Source organism: Nyctereutes procyonoides, unplaced genomic scaffold (assembly GCF_905146905.1).
Source record: "Nyctereutes procyonoides isolate TBG_1078 unplaced genomic scaffold, NYPRO_anot_genome, whole genome shotgun sequence".
NCBI lineage: Eukaryota > Metazoa > Chordata > Mammalia > Carnivora > Canidae > Nyctereutes > Nyctereutes procyonoides.
Window position 1 is genome coordinate 77476 of NW_026574966.1, and position 13855 is coordinate 91330.

At 43.6% G+C, this 13855-nt stretch overlaps 1 protein-coding gene and 1 pseudogene across 1 annotated transcript in view; one reads left to right on the forward strand and one right to left on the reverse strand.

Annotated features, from left to right (window-relative positions):
* Positions 1-7517, reverse strand: part of LOC129507423 (transcription factor CP2-like protein 1) — a 40443-nt gene extending 32926 nt beyond the window's left edge. The window contains 3 exon segments of the mRNA XM_055321810.1: positions 8-393; positions 2737-2929; positions 7505-7517. Of these exon segments, the coding sequence (XP_055177785.1) occupies positions 8-393; positions 2737-2929; positions 7505-7517 (592 nt within the window).
* A 4157-nt stretch (positions 7518-11674) lies between these two features.
* Positions 11675-13855, forward strand: part of LOC129507505 (transcription factor CP2-like protein 1) — a 36798-nt pseudogene continuing 34617 nt past the window's right edge.

A 13855-nucleotide genomic window follows, 5' to 3' on the forward strand; every position in this document is an offset into this window, starting at 1 on the left:
TACCTACCAGTGCTCTCCTGCATATTCCCAAAACTACCGGGAAGCTGATCAGCACCCAGGTTTAGAGTCTGGGCTGATAGCTGCACCCACCACTGACTCACCGGTAAATCACTCCATTTGTGAGCGTCAGTCTCCACATCTCCAAAATGTGGACAATCCTGGTGCTTGAGGCAGAGGGGGCTGTTGGAGGATCGAAGGCACACCAGCAGAGAGTGGTCCACAGATGTTCGGCTGGATCTCAAAACTCCCAGTGGTGAGGACACTGGCACAGTGGACCACACTGGTGCCTGCTGGCCAGTGGTGGTCATTCTACAGCCTCCCCCAAAGCCTTTGGGGCAATTCCCTCCAATATCCCTGGCCACATCCTCTGTGTTGGAGCTGTTAAAGGACGTTCTGAAGGGAAGGAGCCCAAGGCTCAGCATCTGATGATGTAAACTAGCCCTCAGCAGGCGGCCACTAGGCCAACCCCAGCCCGGAGCTGCTGAGCCACACCAGGAGCGGCATGAGCCAGAGGAGGGGCAGTCACAAGCTCCACATCCACCTTCCCACCCTGACCAGCAGAACCCTGGTTACCCCGACCCTCCCATCTTGGCACTCCAGCCTTTAGTCCTCAGGGTATAGTGGGGACCCCTCAGCTGAGCTGGGACTCAGTTGGCAGCTGGGCCACATCCCAAAGAATGGTTTGGACCCTGCCAACAGGCCCTGATCCCATTCCCAAAGGTGTAGACTCTTCTCTCTACGCCAACCTTAAGACTGTGCCCAAGCTCCGCCCCTCTCTGCCCTTCCTCACTTCCACCTCACACCTTGGTAGCAGAAAGGGAGGAAGGAGGGCAAGGATCATATGGCATATAGAAGAAATACTTCTTTTCCAAGGAGGATAGGTTTGGCACTTTACCTTGCACCCAGTCCAGACAAGTACTCAACAGACCTTTGTTTTCTCCCTCTTCCCTCACAAGCCCTAGTATCTAACACCTTCTAGCCCAGACATCAGCCAACTTTCTCCCTAAATGGTCAGACAGTGACTATGTGTTCAGCCTTGTGGGCCATAAAATACCTGTCATAACTACCTGACTCTGTCACTGTAACAAGGAAGCAGCCATAAACATGTGAATGAATGGGTGTGGCTTTTGTTCCAATAAAACTTTATTTATAGACATTGAAATCTGAATTTTTATATAATGTTCACCCTTTTCCCCTGACCTCTTCCTCTCCCTCAACTTCTTTTGATGCTTTGTAGCTCTTGCCCTTGGCTTTCTTGCACGATGCCTAAGTCAGAGCACCTCAACTGGACTGGAAGCTCTGAGGGAGGCCTGCTACTGAACCAGAGGTTTGTGTACACACACACATACCACCCCTTGTACAGTACAGAATGATATATAACATTCCCATCAAAGGCAGTGACAGGCTTGTAATATTAATGATAGCAGAATTTGATATTAAATTCCCTAAAGCAATGGTAACAGAGCTGCCAACTAAGTCACCAAAGCAAGTTTCAGGACATGATGAAAAATGCTCAGATTGCTCCCCAAATGGTCAAAGAAATGCCAAGTGGCAATAACGCAATGCCCATCAATTTCAGCTATCAGTCTGGCAAAAACATAAACTGATTGCTAGCATCCCCCTGGGTGGGCAAAATATGGGGCTGGATGTGGGAGATGTTACATCACAACCATACTAGATATTTTGACAATTACCCATCAATATGAAGATACACACAGTCTATGATAAAAAATACCCCATAAAGAAGTTGCTGAATAATATGTACACAGATGATTTTGTACTTTTATTTTAAAATGTTCTACACATCCCCTTATATTTGTGAACCTAATATATAATGCATCTAAAATTAGATCCTAATATAATACTAGAGAAGGACCTTCCCCTCTTAAATTATATACATCTTTAGTATTAACTTTAAGACTAGGAATACATTATACATGAATTTGAGAAAAAACACAAAATAAAGAGTAGGGAATGTAACAGATGTCCACAGTGACAATGATTGGTATTTTTTTCTTCTAGTGTCAGGCCAGTACCAAAACCCAACCAGACAGGGTGGGCATCTGGGGGATAAACAATCTTCGTCCAATAAACACAACACCAAACACATGCAGAAGAGGGCAGACATAGGAGGGTCCCTTCAACCCAGCGTCTCTCTGGAGACACCCCAAGAACCCACAGTATGATAAGACTGTGCACATTTTAGAGGTGAGGATACCAAGGCCCTGAGAGGTAGTGATGTGCCCCAGGTGACACTGCAAGTTTAATGGCAAAGACTCCGCAGCCTGTGGAGACAGGACAGGAGAAGGGAAGGAGGCTAGGGTCAGGTCAGAGGCACTGGAGTTGAGTAGGTTGAGCTCAGGACCCTCTCGTGTCTTGGCAAAAGTCCTGAACCTCTCTGCATCTCCCTCCTCTACATCTGCAAAATATTCTTTTGCAGAATGGTTGTGAGATTAAATGAGGTAATGTACTTCCAGCCTGGCAGGTAGTAAGTACTCAAAACAAGTACCAGTCACAATTAGCACTTAAAACAAGTATTTTTATGCTCTCAGGTACTCACCCCCATCCCGTGCACTCACCACTGTCGGTACTCAGTGCTGCACAGATTGGACTCCTCCAGCTTCAGCCCCTTTCAAGAAACAGCTCCGTACACCAAAGGGCCATTCAAGGTCACAAAGTCAACCCAGGCCACCTTTCTGTGGGACCATTCAAGGTCACAAAGTCAAGAGGCTTAACCTCAACTGGGAGACCAAGTCCTGGAGAATGACTGAGACCAGGTACTCTGGAGTCTCTTCTTGAGACTGTGGTCCTGGGGGAGAGAGGTGTGAGGAGCAACGGCTAGGGAAGGTCTTCACAGATGTGCTGCCCAGGAAGTCAGCACTGGCCTGGGACTGAGCAAGCATGTACCAGCCATGCTGCTGCAGGCAATCTGCAGAGGAGAAGGGAACCCAAAGGTTGCTTACTTCCAACAGTTACAGCCAAAATTAAGCACATACTCCATACATGAACATCAATACCCCCAAGACTGCCGAGTCCTCAGATTGCCGCTCTCAATGTGCTCCAAGGGAGCAGTTGAAGGAAGCAACAGAATGGATCCTAAGTCCCAGGTGTATCCCAGATCACTTGTTCCTGCAAGGATTACACATGAAGAGCAACTAACAGGAACCCCAAAGTCCAGCCTGTGGAAGACTGTGCCAAATAAGAGTTTCAAGCTTTACTGTTAATCTGTGACAATACAGACGGCACTGAGGTTTCACTCATCTGGTGAAGTTTAAATGCCACCACAATAAATACATAATGGAAGCCCTTACAATACCATGAAAGTTCAGTGTGCTGACGGAGATGTGTACAGGTGCTCAGTGGACTCCAAGTCCTAGATGCTGCTAAAGAAGTGATCATTACTGTAGGGGAAGTAGGAGAAATGCAGATGAATCAGATAAACATTTCTGCAATGATAAGGAAGCATGTGGAAAGGCTGTTAAGGATTGAAACACCTGCATACAGAGAACCCAAATATAATGCTCTCATAGACAGCTGAGAAAAAGTGTCGACAAAGAGGCAAACCACATATTGAATACCCAAAACGAGAGCTTCTCGCTTGTCCAACAAATCATAATTCCAGCTGCCAAAACAATGCATGGCCTAAATCCAAGCCTTGAAAGCCCATCTTAAGAGTGCAGTCGCAATTCTGAAACAAGCTCCCAAGACAGAGAGAACACGAAGTAACTACTACTTATAAAACCATAGTCACATTAAAACACAAGACTTAAAAATGATAATAAAACAGAGGACTAACCAAAAAAGACCCCTTGTGGATACTGAAGTCAAGACACAATGAAGAAATCCCAGCCTAGTACCAATATCATAAAGAACATAAAAAATGTGTGTGTGGTGTGTGTGTTGTGTGTGTGTGTAGGCATGACACCCCTTTTCCACAAGGTCACCTGATGTACCTCAGCAATTCTTGAAACAAATTACCGTAGAAAAAGACCCATTATTATAATAAGTTGGGATAACGCAAATAAGTGATAGGAAAAATGATCAAAACAAGCTATCTTTTAAATCTCAAGCATCTTGGGAGTGCCAAAAAATAGAGTCCTACGCAGAAACAGGCTCAGCAAGGTTAACACAACTTTAAAGCAGTTAAAGGTAATAAGCGATGCAAGTTCCAAGACACTGGTCTAGAGAACACAAATGACTAAGAGAGCCCTGCTCCAATGTGTGGCTCAGAAACCTGTGGTAGGCATCTATGAATTTAAAACTAATCAGACAAACCAAACTGGTGGGCAAAGAACAGAGGAACCACGATATTTGAAAAAATTTTATAATGCCGGAGATGTACTAAGGATAAAATTAAAAAATATCCCACAAATGGATACAACGTCATAGGTAAAAAGATAATCTAAGTCTAGAATTTTTCCCATGTTGTGATCCAGAAGCATAAAAGATCAGAGGGTGAAAAAAATGAAAAAACAAATAGAACACCCATCTTACAAAAAGTAACCTCCTCATTAAATTTTAATGCATGCACCCTCCAAATTCATAAAAAATTTGTTAATATTGAAGTGAGCGGATCCTCGATAAAAAATGGCAGAGAGGAAATTAGACAGACAATGTCAAACATGCCTTAATCGCAAATGCTACACGTAAAAACTGGTGATCAGAAGGGATCAACTTGGATCATGGATGCTACAACTATATTATGGCAGAGCAGTAGGTTGAGGATAATTAAGTTTTGAAGGAATAAATTAAGAATACTCAAGCAATAAAGTCTCCTAATTATCTCCCCCAAGAGACACTTTCCCTTAATTAACTACAAAGGGAAATAAAATGTATCAACCATTGCATGTCAGAGAGAAACCTGAGCCAGGTGACATCCCTTGGATTCAAGGTTTCTAGCATAAGCCACCACCAGCAATTCTAAACTAAATCCAATGAGCATGGAAAACAAATCAAGCATGATTTAAACCTGTCAATGGGCTTTCTATTGTCACTCGTTCAATCTTTATTTCCTAATTCTTACTGTAGAGTTCATAAAAATTCTAAAAATCAAGGTTGTATCTTGAGCTTATATAAGCCATACATGGTCAAGGGAATCAATAATCTATTCTGGGTCATGGGAAAAAAAACCAACTGCCAATTTGTAATACCAATAAACTAAACAAAATTGAGGGACATCCTTAAATGGTAAATAACTAATGCAGTGAACACTCTTCTTACAGTCTGAATACGTCATGCAAGACAAGAGAATGAGAAATGGAAGGGCCTGTTTTAGTATAATTGCAGGGGACTAAGGAGACAAAAAAATGCCATGTGAGGGACACCTGGGTAAAAAAGTCATAAATTAAGTGAATCTTGATTTGGCTCAGGTCATGATCTTCAGTGGCTCATGAAGAAACGAGCCAGTGATGTTGTCATGGTGTGCTTTGTTAAGAGGGAGCTAGTCTGCTTCTCTCCCCTCTCCCCTGACCTCCTCCACCCCCATGCCAGCTCTCAAATTAATAAATTAAAATTTTTTCTAAAAAAAAAAATGCCAGTGAGATCCTGGCTTGGATCCTGAAGAAAATATGTACCCTCCTACTTAAAGACTGGATACATAGAGACAATGGTAAAAATGCAAAACACTTGATAAGGTAAGAAGTGAGAGCTCACCAATGTGAGCACCTGGTTTCAATCATTGTACCATGTTCATGTACGACGTTAATTAAGATTATGGAAGCTGGGCAAAATGGTATATAAGAATCTTGGCACTACTTTTGATACAATTTTTACCTCTTAATCCCCTTTGACATTTTAAGTCTAAAATTATTCTTCTTCTCCCTCAGCCCACCTAAAGAAGCTCCGGGATGCCCAAAGTTCCAAACTAGAAATGTATACAGTAGATCTAGGGCCAAACCCAGGAATGGTCTTGCTCATAAAGCACTTGCGCGGCTGACTGATTCTAAACCAGGGGGCCTCTGAGCCCCGGGGATGCATTTGCTAAGCAATTTTTTTTAAATCCCAGTCTGGATATGCTCTCAGTACTGAGACCAATGGTATCTCTTTAGGATCCTAATTTGGTTACTGTAGGTTCATAAGCAATTCACTAATTTTTGTATGTTGAGGATTATATCTCTCAGCCACTCTTGCCAAACTGAATCGTTTATCTATTCAAATGAACAATATGTAACTGCAGATTGTAAACCCATTTTTGATTAACTAGAAATTGTAAAACTAGTAATTTGACAGTAGGTTTATATTAAACAACGGTGTTCAACCTACTGGCTTAATGTTTTCAACGTAATACAAAGCCATCTACAGACAGGTCAATACGCTTTAAAAGGGCAAAAGACAGAGAAGGACCAAACCAACCAGCGACATGCTGGCAATGGATATAAAACATGATCAGTTTTTCAGTAATAAGAAAACCCTGGAAGGTAAAATCATGAAAAAAGATGACTAGCATTAAGAAAGAGGTGCAATTACACTCAAACAATCTGGCTTAGATAAAAAATTGGCCAAAGGAAAAAACAAAACAAAATAGATGTTGGAACGACTCATTAACACTTAGTCCCCTAAAATAAGTGGCTCAGAACAATCTCTGGTAAAAACGAATTCTGGAAATCTTGATTTCAGGGTCAGAGTTCAAGCCCCACACAATAAATCTTCATGCTGGCTTGGTGCTTAGTTAGCTAAAAATTAAAAATAAAAACGTAAATAAAAAATAAAAAACCCCCACTTTCTGTGTGTAACTAAAGAATGGTTTAAAATATGAGAGCCGACAATGTAGAGCTCATTCAGTATGGAAGATGAAGAAATATGTACCAACAGTACTACTTAAATCCTACGTGAGGGGGGCAAGAACAACAGTGAACTGAGTAGAAAAAACCAAATCTCTAAAATATAAGTGTCAGGACTGGGATCGACTCACTGGAGTACCTCCCCACTGAGCCCATGCCCTGTCCACTCCTGGTCTGATGAGTTTCATGTGACCTTTATTTGGCCAAAATTTTGGAGGTAGGAGCCCCTGGCTTCCTGGTCATTCCAGCATCCCGACCCCTTGACATCTGGCCCTGGGTTTGCCCCATTTTCTGTCTCAGCCTCTTGATAAAATGAAGGACTTTGTAATATCCTGTCCATGCAGCCCCAAGACAACCTAAGAGAGTTCTTTCCCCTCACCCCTAGTTCTTCTGCTAGGGTGTGAGCAGGGCATCTAGGGCCCATCCTCAAGGAACTGGTCATTCTCAGCCCTGCTTAATAGGGTGAATGAAGGGAGAGGGTGGGAGTAGAGCTGAAATTAGTGGCCCAAGAGTCGGTGGCCATTGTTAGGGTAATGAGCCAATCAGTTCATCCAACTGGAATCTCGATCAGGGATGTAAACAAACTGGGAATGGACCATCACATGTATGGGAATTGAGGATGTATGCACTAAAAACTGTACCTGGACCAAACTCTGAACAAGATTGTCATAAACTGTAATGGTACTAAGGCCACCTAGGCCTCAGAAGCCTCCAAATTTACTCACCCTCCACAGCCATCGCAGGGTTGAAGGGGATATGCCAGTATCAGCACTTTTCACACCTTTAATAAAAATTCGTAAAATCACTTGTTAACTCATTGAGGTAGAGGTAGCTACTTTTGTCCTGCAGCAGATGGACAAGGAGACTTCATTTCTAGCAAGATTCGCTTGATGATGCTGCCAAAAAGCTCGACGTTCTTCAAAAGCAAGGCAAAGAAAAAAAAAATTAGAAAGTCCCCTATAGGCCAAGAAAAGCCCTAATCCTTTAGAGAAACTAAAATACTAACCATCTGGTAAATTGCCCATCAAACTCGCATTTCTAATGTGATAAGAGGCAACACTCCATTCAAAATTACGACCTGCAAAATTCACAGATCCCTGAATCCCAAAAAATAAAAAAAATCTGTGGCCAAACAAGAAAACAGCAAGGGGGCAGAGAAAGTATAAGAAAAACAAGTTCTGCTTAAACAAAGAGCCCCCTCAACTGGGCATAGGCTGAGGTCTTCAAGCTACAAGGCAAGGTAGCTGGGAAGAGTCTCCCATCAGGGGCTCACATTTGCCTCCTCCAAGGTCTAAAGCCTCTGTCTTGCTGAAAGGAAGAGGTAGAGGAACACCTAGCTGGCCTCAACACAGTGGCTGAACAAACCGGGAAATGATCTCCTGAAGCATCAATCCACCCTTCTGCTAATGAGTATCCTGAGTGAACAGACATTCCCAGCCCTCTCTAACAGGCTCTTGAGTGGTTGGAACCACAAACTCCCTTGCCTGATGGCTGAGCTGGGTGAATAGGACAGTCATCTTCAGAGAGAGCAATCAGAGTTCAGAATGACTTAAGATGCTTGAACAGATTCTCCGAAAACAAGATAAGTGGGGATAGATATTCTCCATAAATGGTTTAATCCATCCCCAGAAAACTGTTTCAGTTTTTTAACCATCGTAAGTGGGGCTCTGGATAAGATATCCAAACAACAAAGGCCACTGAGGTTCAATTGCTGTAAAATTGTGTGAATGCCCGCAAAGTAAGAAACAAAGAGGAAAGAAAGGCCTGCTGGCCATCTCACACTCAGCTCAAAATAAACACCAACCCTACTAAGCAAAGTGCCTCTTTGCTAGAGGAGCTCAGCAAGAAGAGTAAAGATAGGGACCAGTGGGAAAAGGAGATAGAAAAATAGTAAAAATGAGGTGGGGAACACCAGTTTCTAATTCACACCTGGAAAGCAATTTTTCATCCTGGTGAGCATTAAAGATCTAAAGGCTCTCAAGTGGGAGAGGGGAGGAAGTTCTGGGCCATGGGCACTGCCCATGGAGTGGCTGATGGCTTGAGAACATCCAGGGTCTGCCCGGAGCAGGCCCTGGGCTGGGCAAAAGGTGAGGTCCAAGTATTGGAACAATCAAGAGTGGCCTTCAAAAGAACACAAAAGGACCCACTCCTAATTCAGGGGAACCTCAAAACAGAAAAAAAAATAACAAACCTTTGCACCCTAAGCAGGGAAAGGGGGAGCTGTGAAAGTAGGGGGCTGCTAAACCACTACATAGGTAGCAACTCCTCACTGCAACTGAAACTAGATGTCAGGAGCCACTTTACAAAAAATTGAAAATAAAATGAAAAAAAAACTTTGCTCAAGGAAAAGGATTCCTCCCTCCATTTATGCACCAGAAATTTGGATATCCTGCACCAGCAAAATATTCACAAGAAATATTGAAAAGAATTCCAAGACCACACCCGAAGTACAAAAAAACTTGTACACAAATATTGGCTAGCCAAAAGCATATTCATAATAGGGACAAGAGAGAGAGAAAGAACCCAAATGGGTGTTTGACTAACTAAATTCCTGGATAAATAAAATGAGGCCCAAACAATGAATAAGTATTATTCATGCAAAAAAAAAGAATGAAGTTCTGATTCATGCTACAACACAATGTTGGATATCTTTCATTGAGGGAAGTTTACTTGACTTGGCTTCATCCTTCTGGCTCCATGTTGAAAAATATGGTCTTCATGGGTTTCAGGATGTGATCCACAAGATCCTTCTAATCGAGGACTCCCATCAAAGATGGGGGCACGGGAGCCTGTTCTCCACTTGAAAACATAAAAAAATGAAATCTCCTGTTAAAAAAAAAAAAAATTATCTCACTGCCCCAAAAGTAAGAGAGGTGAAAAACCCCAATAAATAATTTCTTACACACCTCAATGGTTGCAGCCTGTAACCAAAGACTTGGGAAAAAATTATTTAAAAAGGTTGTGTAAATTAAAATCCTGAAGTGGGGGAAAGCCTCTCCCATATGGGACATGAAGTGACACACAAAAAAATCAAGGCATAATTAATCTCATCCTGTCTTGATCCCATAAAATATTTATGAAAACCTATACTGTGTAAGAGAAAAAACAGCAAACAAATGAAAAAGGAATGAAATAAATGAAAAAGGGGAAAAATAGGTTAAGATTTATTTATTAGGGGCCAAAAGTCCTGGGACTGGAGTCATTTGTTACAGCATCTGCCTTTGGCTCAAATGCCTGATGGGGAAAAGATCCTGTTTTCGAGCCCTATAAGTAGGGATCCCCTCAGCAGATATGGACTTGGTGGTCCCGCACAAATTCCTCATAAGATACACAAACTCTGCATCTCCATAATGATTCTCATGATAAAAACTCACTATAAAAAAAAAATACAAGCATGAAAAATAAATAGAATGTCTGTAAAAAATAAAAAAAGGCAGAGGAAGAGAGAGAACTATAAAGCAGACTCTCTGATGAGTGCAAGGCCCATACAGGGGGCCTCGATTCAGAGACCTTGAGATCAATGACCCCTGAGCTGAATATCAAGAGGCTGGCTGTCTCTCTTTACTGAAACACCAAGGCGTTCATTTTAAGGAAATATGATTTCTAACACATTATCCCAAAAGAAGGAATAGAGCCTATACAGACTAATTAAGGATAAAAATCCCACTCGAAAAATGGTTATGGCACTGGGACATCATGTGCTGGGGCTCAGTGGTTGAGCATCTACCTTTGAAAAATAGGCGTGATCCAATGGGATTGAGTCCCACATTGGGCTCCCCACAGGGAGCCCGCTTCTCCCTCTGGCACTAAGTCTCTGCCCTCAGTGTTTCCTGAGCAGGAACCTTGAAAGAAAAGTCAGAAACAGAAGAAAAGAAGCGAACAAGAAAGAGAAAGTCAAAGAAATAATAGAAAGAAAAGAAAGAAAGGTAAGAAAGAAAGATGAACATCAAGTATAGAAACCAAAATGTTGGAGAGGATGTGGTAGAAAGGGTAACCCTCTCGCACTGTTGGTGGGAAATGTGAACAGGAACAAGCCACTCTGGAAAACAATCGTGTTGGAGCGATCCTCAAGAGTCTAAAAATAGACCTGCCCTACGTCCAGACAATGTGCACTCAAGCTGGGGAATTACCCCAGATTAGATCACAGATGCAATGAAAACACCGGGACCACCTGCACCGTCTGGATTTGTTCTGAGCAGCCATGTTATACAGTAGTCCCCGCCCAAAAAAAATCCTGTGGGTGAAGTGAGAGTACGGTACTCCTTTAGAGTCTACTGATGTCCCTACCTCTGAGAAGTTCCAGGTTCATGTATATCAATCTGAATGTTCCTCATCCATAAGAAACGACCAAATACCCACCATTTAGCTTCTGACGTGGATGTGTAACTGGAGGGTATTATCTGAGTGAAATAAGTCAACACGTAGAAGGACACACTAGTGTATTTTCTCAAAGTCCTGCATATGGGGAAGAATGAATAGCAGCTAGTCATAGGGGAGGTATTAAGCTGAAGGGGTAATAAATGGGTAGTGAAATACAGAAAGGGACCCAGAACATGAAGATCTCCCTAACTCCAGTGTCCTCGCATGAGACTTCAGGGTTGTGTGGAAGAGTATATAAAGATGTGGGTGTGGGTGGGGGGGGGGGGGGGGGGTTTTGGGGGGGTGGACAATTTTTTGTGGGTGTGGGGGGGGGGGTGGGTTTTGGGGGGGGGGGGGGGGGGGTGGGGGGGGGGGGGGGGGGGGGGGGGGGGGGGGGGGGGGGGGGGGTGGGGGGGGGGGGGGGGGGGGGGGGGTTAAGGGGGATGAAAGGGGGGGGGGGGGGGGGGGGGGGCATAGATCAAGTCTATCAGAAGTAGGAACCACATAACTCCACAAGATGTACTCTCGACGCGCTGATGGGATCACAAGGACACACTATAACTTGTCGCACTTCTGGCAAGAGATCGACAGGCTTGAACTCCCATGAGAATGTCAAGAACATCACTACACATTCGGACAGACAGTTCGATGATCGACCTCCCTCATCAGACTTCAGTTTCCCCATCAGTAAGAGCGGGTGGATAACGATATCTCATCTTCCTAAAGGCACAAGAGAGGCGTCAGAGAGTCTGTGCATAGAGCACACAAATATCGGTGATTGGCAAAAGTAGATAGCGCGAGACAATCGAAAGGACGTGCTGCCGTATCTCTACTCTCGCGGTACACTCCATAATGCCTCCAAAATAAACACACCAACCTCCACACTTATGAATCGTGACAGCTTATGCCTAGAGGTGCTGCAAGCTAAGACAGAGTATCCCATACTAGGCGACTCTTGTGGAGGCGACATGAGCAGTGACCACTAAGAAAATGATCGTGGGAACACGTTTCTAATGCACACCAGCAGAATGCATTCTGTTTTCAGTCGACCTGGCTGACAGCTGTTAGACTCATAGCTCGTGCCACTAAGCTCAGGGCCTTGGCAGCTGACGACAGTGCGGGGGGGCGGGGTGGTGGGGGCGGAGAAGAGCTCTGGGCTCATACTGGCGCCTATGCAGGCTGGATACTATGCTCCCTGCTTAGACTTGGCTTCCTCTTCCCTGTCTTATGTCTGCAGGCAACGGGATTGGTACTAGACAAATCTCACGAGAGCGGGCTCTCTTTCACTCCACTCATATTCAAACTGATAAATCGAGTGCTCTCTCAATACCTGTCCTCTATTCAGACGCTGAGACAGCTCGTCTCATACACAGTAGTCTTAATAATAAGTGTTAGAATATTACATTGTATAACATCATACTACGAATAATGTGGAGTGGGCGATAATAGGATAACTACCGCGCTCCTGTCACGAGAGACATCTCATGCTCGCAGACTCATATAACATGATATAAAAAAACTCTCAATAAGGAATAATATAGAATCTCCAGTGTGATAAGAGATGAAATATACATTGTATAGTGATATAATACGCGATATAGAGCACTCCCAATATAAGAGTGTATCAGATCCTGCACAGCTAGATCTAACTACTAGATCAATCTAATCAGTCAATATGATTCTCGTTCATTTCTATATCTCACGCAATACTCCCTCACTCGCTAAGAGCGGGTGTTAGGTCTTCCACAGCAAATACATTGCTTGGACAACCAGCGCTTACAGTAAGCTGGTGATAGCGAGAGCATTAACGAGCTTAGACTATCCGCAACCTGGGCTGCTGACTCTAATATCCGAAGGATTCCTGGCTTTTGATGCTAGCGCACTCTACCCAGTTCTATTCGAATGGATAATTATTCAGTAGCGCATCCAACTGGTAGATGTCCAAGAAGGGAGACTTTTTGTGTCAATTGAACACTTGCTGGATATCTTTTCTGGAAGTCTAACATCTCAGAGCTCATCTCGCTCACATCGCTTGAGTTCTGGTCTGCGTCAGTGTTCTACTATATGAATGCTTCGACTAGCGATTCAATCTCAGTCGCTCTGATGGGTACAACTTATAGATCTACGCGCCCTCAGATAAGAGTTCTCGCAGAGGTGGATTCATCCTGTGTGACTATCTTACTCCTCTCACCTCCCCACATCTCCATCTCTCTCTCGAGACTTCGCGTACCACATCGTCGCTGTGCCATAACGACTTGGAGTGAAAAGTTATTTTTTAGAACATAACATGTGTGCATGTGAATAATTAAAATCCTGAGTAGGGAAGGGCCTCTCCCATATGGGACCTGAAGTGACTGACACCAAAAGAATCAGGCAATGCTATGCAACTCAGTTCTGATCTCACTAAATATGTTTCATGACTCTCGTGTATCTCTGCCCCCAAAATTTCCAAGAAGAAAAGAACAAGCAAACCAAATGAAAAAGGAATGGCTATACTCTAAGACTGCACATAACAGGGGAAAACCTTCTGTCGCGCCCTTACTGTTTTGATTTATACCATACTGTCAAGACGGGGAGAGCTACAGGGCGCTATCCCACGACGTGTGTACATATGTTTAAGCATCTGCGCCTTGGGCTCAAAATCATGATCACAGAATCCTGGGAATCCCGAGCCCCATAATAGTATAGGATCCCTCCACTCAGCAGGTTCAATTCTG